The sequence below is a fragment of the Quercus lobata genome, chromosome 11 (assembly GCF_001633185.2).
Source record: "Quercus lobata isolate SW786 chromosome 11, ValleyOak3.0 Primary Assembly, whole genome shotgun sequence".
In the NCBI taxonomy this organism is placed as follows: Eukaryota; Viridiplantae; Streptophyta; class Magnoliopsida; order Fagales; family Fagaceae; genus Quercus; species Quercus lobata.
Window position 1 is genome coordinate 18,245,118 of NC_044914.1, and position 8,926 is coordinate 18,254,043.

General features: G+C 36.9%; 1 protein-coding gene across 7 annotated transcripts; it reads left to right on the top strand.

Annotated features, from left to right (window-relative positions):
* LOC115969175 (pentatricopeptide repeat-containing protein At4g39530) lies at positions 1 to 5,719 on the top strand. 7 transcript variants are annotated; one of them, XM_031088761.1, is made up of 4 exons: positions 1 to 3,486; positions 4,202 to 4,278; positions 4,702 to 4,831; positions 5,615 to 5,719. In XM_031088761.1, exon 1 carries the CDS (start codon positions 327 to 329, stop codon positions 2,892 to 2,894), a length of 2,568 nt encoding a protein of 855 aa, XP_030944621.1. In that variant the 5' UTR covers positions 1 to 326; the 3' UTR covers positions 2,895 to 3,486; positions 4,202 to 4,278; positions 4,702 to 4,831; positions 5,615 to 5,719. The 7 variants fall into 7 exon arrangements, with proteins under 7 accessions (XP_030944621.1, XP_030944620.1, XP_030944619.1 ...); XM_031088760.1 differs by having other exon boundaries at positions 4,763 to 4,831; XM_031088759.1 differs by having other exon boundaries at positions 4,763 to 5,719.
* Positions 5,720 to 8,926: the final 3,207 nt, after the last annotated feature.

Genomic DNA, 8,926 nt, shown 5'->3' on the forward strand with positions numbered 1-8,926 from the left:
ACATCAAACACTTTGGTACTGTTTTGCTTTGATATGGAATGGAATCATCATAAAATGATAAAATTGAGAACAACTACTTCTCACAGGCCCAGCCTTGCCTTGGCTTATTTTTTTTGGACTCCTATTTTTTAAGAAGCCAATTAGCCCAATCTCTTCCTAGAGATCATGAGACCTTGTGGTCCAAGAGTTGATTGGGCTGGACCCATGTCTGCAAATTCTAGTAGTCTTTCTTCTTAATCTTGGGTACCTCTCTGACTCTCTTTCTGGCAAAGACAAAAAGAAACAAAAGAAAGAAAGCAGTAGTTTATGCTTTATATAGAGAGAGTATGAGTATGAGTATGAGAAAGCATTGGCAATTTACATACCAGCACTACCACCTAACATTAAGACATTGCTCTCACAAGCATCATGCTTTCCACTTCCACTCTTCCACCACCTTATCACCACCACCTCATCTTCTGCAACCTCTTCCACGCCGAGCCAAAAGCCACCAATTTGCCCACTTTTTGCAATTGCCAATACCCCCATCACACTCACACAACCCCATTTTGTATTACCAGTCACTTCACGCTCAACTTGTCGTCTCTGGCTTTCATAACCAAGTCTTTCTTGCCAACATTCTCCTCCACTCCTATTCTAAATGTAGTCGTCTACGTGATGCACGCTTGTTGTTCGATGTAATGTCTCAAAGGAATTTGATTTCTTGGTCTTCATTGGTATCTATGTATACCCGACATGGTTTTAATCAACAGGCATTCATTGTGTTTACCCAATTCCTCACTAGTTGTGATGAGAATCCCAATGAATATATTTTAGCTAGCGTTTTTCGGGCCTGTTCGCAATTGGGTGGAGTTTATGAAGGTGCCCAGCTGCATGGTTTTGTTGTTAAGACTGGTTTTGAACAAGATGTCTATGTGGGTACCTCTTTGATTGATTTTTATGCAAAGAATGGTGATTTGGATGAAGCAAGATTGGTTTTTGATGTTTTGGCAGAGAAGACTGCGGTTACTTGGACTACAATCATAACGGGGTACACGAAAAGTGGAAGAGGTGAAGTATCTTTGCAGTTGTTTGAACAAATGAGAGAAACTTATGTTGTTCCTGATAAATATGTGCTCTCAAGTGTTTTGAGTGCGTGTTCAATGCTTGAGTTTCTTGATGGAGGGAAGCAAATTCATGCTTATGTGTTGAGGAGGGGAGCGGAGATGGATGTTTCGGTAACTAATGTGCTTATAGATTTCTATGCAAAGTGTGGCTTAGTGTATACAGCACGAAATTTATTTGATCAGATGGTGGTCAAGAATATGATAGCCTGGACCACAATGATTGCAGGGTACATGAAAAATTCATTCAATTTGGAGGCCATGAAGCTGTTTGCTGAAATGGCCAGATTGGGTTGGAAGCCTGATGGATTTGCTTGTACTAGTGTTCTCACTTCGTGTGGTTCACTTGAGGCTTTAGAACATGGGAGACAAGTGCATGGTTACACTATTAAGGCAAACCTTGAGTATGATAATTTTGTGAAAAATGGTTTGATTGATATGTATGCAAAATGCAATTCATTGACTGATGCAAGAAGAGTTTTTGAAGGTATGGCTGATCATAACGTGGTATCTTACAATGCTATGATAGAAGGATACTCAAGCGAAGAGAAGTTGCATGAAGCATTGGATCTTTTCCGCGAGATGAGGCTTAGATTGTTACCACCAAGCCTCTTGACGTTTGTAAGCCTTCTTGGTGCATCGGCTGCACTATTGACGTTAGAACTGAGTAAGCAAATTCACAGCCTGATCATCAAGTATGGGGTCTCCCTGGATGTATTTGCTGGCAGTGCTCTGATAGATGTTTATTCCAAGTGTTCTTGTGTAAGGGATGCTAGGCTTGTATTTAATGAGATAAATGAAAAAGATATTGTAGTATGGAATGCAATGTTTTTTGGATATACTCAACAGTTGGAAAATGAAGAGGCTCTCAAACTCTACTCAGAATTACAGTTGTCAAAGAAAACACCTAATGAATTCACTTTTGCTGCATTGATCACTGCAGCCAGTAACCTAGCAAGTCTCCAGCATGGTCAACAGTTACATAACCAAGTCATAAAGTTGGGAGTAGACTCTGACCCTTTTGTCACAAATTCCCTCGTGGATATGTATGCTAAGTGTGGATGTATAAAAGAGGCCCACAAAACGTTTACTTCCACATTTTGGAGAGACGTTGTGTGTTGGAATTCCATGATCTCAACATATGCACAGCATGGGGAAGCAGAAGACGCTCTTCAGATGTTTAAAGGGATGATAGATGAGGGAGTAAAACCCAATTATGTCACATTTGTGGGTGTGCTCTCAGCATGTAGCCATGCAGGGCTTGTAGAAGATGGGCTTCATCACTTTGAATCAATGGCGCATTTTGGAATTGAACCGGGAACAGATCATTATACTTGCATAGTTTCTCTCTTGGGTCGAGCAGGTAGACTCACTGAGGCAAGGGAATTTATTGATAAAATGCCAATAAAACCAGCAGCAGTAGTATGGAGGAGCTTGCTCAGTGCATGTAGAGTTGCTGGTAATGTTGATATCGGGAGATATGCAGCAGAGATGGCAATTTCAGTTGATCCAACAGATAGTGGATCATATATTTTACTTTCTAACATTTTTGCATCTAAAGGTATGTGGGAAGATGTCAAAAGGCTGAGGAAAAGAATGGACTTTAATGGGGTGGTGAAAGAACCCGGAAGCAGTTGGATCGAACTGAATAAAGACGTTCATTCATTTATTGCAAGGGATAGAGCTCACAGCAAGGCCAATCTTATTTATTCAGTTTTGGACAATTTAATTCTGCAGATCAAAGGGGTTGGTTATGTGCCTGACACTTTTATGCTTCTCATGACTGATTAAGAGGAAAGATGGTGGTAATTAACACCCTCAAGAGGCCAAGCTTTTGATCTCTTGAGCTATTGTAGGATGTAGTGCTCCATCATGCAGCTTATCGGAGTGATCCTGAACTTGAAGGGATCAGCATCCTGAAGATGTTTGTATTTTGGGCTTTTGTGGACTATCCTAGTGGAAAGAGTAATAACTTATGCAATAACAGTCTAGCTGAATTGTGGCATGGTATTTACAACTTAAGAGGGAGACCAAAGGGAATGTACATGGCTACATGCACATTTAAAATGGATTTCTCCATCCACATGCAGTTTGTAAGAAAAGAAAGTTTATACACTCAGAACTCTAAGCTACTTCATGTCAACGTCACAAAAGCCCAACTTGGTCCTTTGTAAGCAGCTCCTTGCTTTTTATGCTACCTTAATGAGACAACGTTTCTGAATCTTCTACATTGCAAGATTGGATATAAAGAATTAACGACTAGAGGTGTTGGATTTGCTTTAGATCACATTACATGCAATGAGGTAATGACAGTGGTGTAAGGCCCTTTGGAGTATTTCTGCTGGTTACTGGATTTGATGACTATGGGCCACAATTATACCAGGTAATGTTTCCCTGATATGCTTTAAATTATAGTTACTAACTGGCTGCAATTTATGTCTAGACCACCTAATAGGCTGCGCCTCTGAACTTGTTGGCATACAGAAACCTTCTTTTGCACTAAATTTATAAAATTCTTTTGTCTTTGCCTTGTCTCAATTGCAATATAATTTACTCTTTAAGAGATTAGTTTGATGCTGTTAGTGAAGAATCTTTAGAAGGGTATTCATAAAGAGGAGCTAAGGAAAATTGTACAGCCTTCAGCCTTTATTATTCACTTATATAGGAGAGTTTGTTACAAATGGATAAGAATATTCTTGGCAGTTGGTGGAGACACCTCACCACTAGAGTATTCTAGACTCTTTTAGAAGAGTACAAGCCATTAGTACCACTTATACAATATTAGCTCTCTACAGATGCCTTGTCATATGGCTGGCTGAGTTACAATTTGATCATAGCTGGATTGTGAGAGTTTACCGTTTAGCAAAATCTTTTTAGGGGGATTTTTAATAAGTAAACTAATTTGATTCAATCAAAAATTCAAATTTTAATCAATTTAAGCATTTTGGCCAGCTGTAACTGTGAAATTTCCACTCAGGTTGTAGCATAGAAAGAGAGTATAATTATTTGATGAAAGTAAAATTATATTCTTTCCTCTAGTACTTTGGCATATAAGTTAATTCTACAATTGTTGATTGTTATTATATATTTTTCTGTAGGTGGATTCCTATTTGTCATGAAAGGCCTTGGCAATGGGGAAGAATGTTTCAAATGCAAAAATATTCCTAGAGAAGAGGTATTTGATTTAGAATTTTGTTGCCACTTACATTTCAAACTGGTTTAAGAGCTGTTGCTTCCTTATTCTAAATTTTTTATGTTGTTAATATTAACAATAAGTTGAGATCAAAGAATGTAATCCTTTCACATGCACTCAGTTTATGACTTTTTATGATGCAATTACATGATCTGGTTCTAGGAGCATTTAGCCTTATATGCATGCTGGACCGAGTACATTCATCTAGCAACATGGTTTTCCAGAAGATAAACGTTGCATGTCCTATACCATTTTCTTATTGATCCTTCATAGAGTTAAAATATCGACTTGCATTGATATATTTATGTGTTTTGCAATAACAGATGTACGATATTTTCACTTAACTTTATTATCTGTCAAATCCACTCCCACCCCACTCTTTACCCCCAATTTTTTTTTTGTTAGGTTTTGCCAATTCTTCTGTCACTTGAATATGAAGTTGACTGTGTTCCCCTTTCCATTATAGTACACCGTACACAGATGATATGGAGCTTGATGAAGCTGTGCATATGGCTATTTTGATGCTGAAGGAGGGGTAACTAATTGTTAAGCTTCTTTCTTTTTGAAATAAATATATTTAAAAAGCTTTGGTGGGGAACGGCCAGAATGATAAAACTTAAGGGCATTCTTGATGTGTATATGCTTATGGGGTGATGCTTGTCAGAGAAGATGTGGATGATGATTGAGGCTGAGAATCGCTGAGTAATTTTTTGGAATGGTCTAACTTCATGATGCAATACGTTGGTCTAAGACATTGGCTTCTTGGAGAAACCAATTTGCATTCCTGCCAGAATGGGTATTACATGGAGCCAATCCTGGAGAAAGGAGATTTCCTTTTGTGGTTGTGAGTTCTCTTAAATGGAATGGTTGAAATGCAACAGTTAGTTGCATAGTTTATAGAGAGGAAATTGAGATAGGAATAATCGAGCTCTGAGCTTAGGACTGGCTCGCTTGGGCTGGTTGATTCAGCTGAGAAAACCCATGACTGGTGCTAGAGAAGTTCAAGCCAGGCCTCAATTTGCTTTGGGCAAGAATGGGCTATGTTGAGCATACCTTTTCAGAATGACGATGAATCCTGCTTCTCTGTCATTACCAATTTAAGAATGGCAACATAAGCCTCTTTTCCTTGCTCTCCTATCTAATTAGCCTCCTTCCCTTCAAAAATTATCCTTTATGTTTCCTCAACTTATTATTGATACTGTCCTCATAATATTCAGATTTTTCAATCATTTCGAGTCCTTTATGATTCTTTGATTGTGAAATTTCTTTTTTAATGTGTAACTGATACTAATAAATCTGCTGTGCTTGCTTTTTGCAGAGTAGGAACCCCAGCTAAAAATGATGATTATTTAGCTGAAGTGGAGTAGCTTGCTGCTTGCCCTTGCCAAACAGCTTTGAAGAGATATTATTAATCAAGTTAAAATATATATATATATATATATATATAAATAAATAAAAAAAAGGTTGCATTCCTTCTCATTGTAGTAGGGGTGACCAATTTGATGTAGGTTAATTGATTTTGAATTGATTGGATTAAATTGCTAACTTGTCTGAATTGGAGAAGCAAATTGTTGAGCCAATAGATTGGTGTCCCTTTTTATAGGGTTGTAAATGAACCAAGCCGATCATGAATAACTTGGTCTCGGCTTGATAAAAAACTCATTCATTTTTGTTTATAAATAAGCTAAGTTTGAGTCTTAGTTTTAGCCTCGTTTAATAAACAAGTCGAGCCCAAGCAAAAAAATTTATTCACAAATAAGTTCGTGAGCTATTAGACTTGATACAAAACAATTTAAGTATAGACTCATTTATAAGTTTATATATGTGTACAGTACACTAGTCAAGGCATGGGAGAATGTTGATGTGGCTGGATCTGGACCTTACACGTGGAGTGACTGTGAGCAAAGGAAGAGGAAATGTTGGCTACAAAGTTCTATCCTCAACCTGTGCCAAAGGCGTGACTACCTTGGGAAGAAAGTAAGATATGCATCTAACATGGTACTCAAACACTCACAAAAGGGAGATAGTGACTTTCTAAGGTCAGCAACTATAAAAACACTCCTTATTGGATGAGTGCATGTTGGACTACTTCAGAGACACGTGTATCACCTACAGTACTTCTGACGTTCTTCTCGTTGCTCAAGAGTTGTTCCCCAAGTAGTGGCAAAGTCACCTACCCTCATGCCACAATGCCATGTTGGAGTTTTCTCTTTTCTCTAGTCACCAAATAGTACCCCAGTTATGGAAATGTCCAAAAATAGGAAATGATGACTTGACGTCTGTCTTTGTACTCAGCCATATTCCTCAGATTATAAGAGAAACGTGCCGCTAGACTTTTAGGGTAAGAACCAAAGTAGATCTTTGGAGAAGAGAGTTGAAAGTAGATAAGATATGAAGATAGAAAACAAGGTCTCTCTTTTAAGGAAAAACACTCTTATTATACAAGAGTTACCTCTTCTTTACATATAATACAAAAATTGAAATTCTTGCTCAAACCGAGGTTTTTCATCCCTTTCTTAGGGTTTTCATGTACATCTTGTGTCAACTTGACCATTCTTGCTATCACTTTATTCTTCTTTTGATATTGTGATGTTAAAACTTGCACCTTTGTCACTCATAAGCTTTTTCATTTAGATGTATTGTTAGATAACTTATTTCATCTCTTATAAAAGCTCAAATTTAACTTGCACGTATAATGCGTTAGTTAAATATACTCATTACACATATTTTAATAAAGACATGGTTAACATGAGATTATTACCTATTACCTTAATTTTTTCTATCCCTCTAAACTGACTAAGAACCACTTTAGACCATAGTTACATTTAAAAACAAATAAATTAATCAAGTGGGTCACGTATAATCCTTTCCTATCAATCATCTAAAGTAAAGTTATGAAATATGTTACTATTTTCTCATTCATAATAGTTACAAACAAGTATTTTTATAATTCTTCACCATTTAACATGAATGTAAAAATTGTATCTTAAACAATTTTTGAAGCTGTAGGCAAGGAATGATGAATGAATAAATTTAATTATGTAAATTTTTAATTTGAATAATGACTAATTATAAGTAGGACTAGATGCATGATAAAATGAGTATACTATTTTTTTCTTCTTCTTAATTTTAGAGATTTAAACATTTGATAATGTAATTTTTTTAGATCTCAAGCTTAAAAGCTTGATCTGAGCTTGAGTTTGAGCTTGATATTGAGTTTGAGCTTGCCTTGACTAATTAATCAAGCAAAGCTCAAGCTTGTTGGCTTTCCCATGAGCTCAAACTTAAACACTATTTTTAGGCTTGTCATGAAGTCGAGCCAAGTTTGAACATGTACTACTCGACAAAACTCAGCTTGTTTACCGACCTACTTTTTTCAGTGCATTAGAGACTATAAAATTCCTTGTCACCCAACACTATCATTAAGAACAGCAGAAGCTGACGTTAGTTTTGAAGGGATTTGTTGGCTGTAAGTTGGAATTGGATAGGATAGGATCATAAGAATGACATGGGATTGTCGGATTTGGCGGCCTACACTACAGTTCTTATCGGATTGTCTGGTATGGAAACATGAATCATTTTTAAATACCCAAATCTCTAGTTAACAGCCTTAGAAATAGAGTTAGATGCCAAAGCTATTGACTATTGTTGACTTGTTAGCTAATTCTAAATTTCTCTAATAATGCTGTCCCTTCCATTGTGGATGATTGTAGGTTGTTGATTTCCAAGCTTCCCCCCATATTCGAATTAGTCATTACATTTGCGAAACAAACATCTGTGTTTATGGCTTGGCAAGGATGGGTGCTAATCAAACCAATAATTTTGTGATGTATGAATTTCTTTTTTCTACCAAAAAAATTATTATAATAATAGAATGCATCGCATGACAAGTGGATATTGAAATAGGGGAGAAAATAAGGAGAGGTTGTCTACCTTATGCAACCGAGACTTGTATGAAAAAACTTTTAATATAATTTACTAAATTTAGATATAAGTTAACATAATATGTAATTTTATTATGAATAACTTAATAGGTAATTATTATATATTTTCACAAACTCTTATATAGTAAAAAACTAGAGATCATTAAACTTCACATGTAAGGTGTGGGGTACAAGAATTTAAAAAGGAATTTGTGCCACGTGTCATACCCATGGTCGAGGAGGCCACCATCGCGCTGAGGAGGTCACACGCTCGGACAATAAGGCCACGTTAGTGGCACATTATTAGAGGAGGTCATTTTGTAGAGAAAGAGTTTTGGGAAGGAGGTTAGCCCTGACATGATTGAAGGGATGGTGGCTGCCACCACATTTAATGCATTTTACCAAACCTCCTGGTTACATTTATGTGGAGAAGACCATTAAACAGTGCTGTCTTGGGTGCCCCAACTCACAAGGGGTTTGAGAAGGTGTCTGATGGGACAATCACTCAAGTAGTGGCCTAAACGATCAACAAATGGAGGGCCAAGATCATCTAAAAGGAGCTATATAACGTAAGAGACTCTCCAAGGAGAAGGGATCGGAAAAATCTGTAGAGAACACACTGTAGCAACAAGAGCTAAAATTGTATCCAAATCCAAAAGAACTAAATTCAAGAATTATTATCCTCGGACTTTGTCGAGGAAATATTT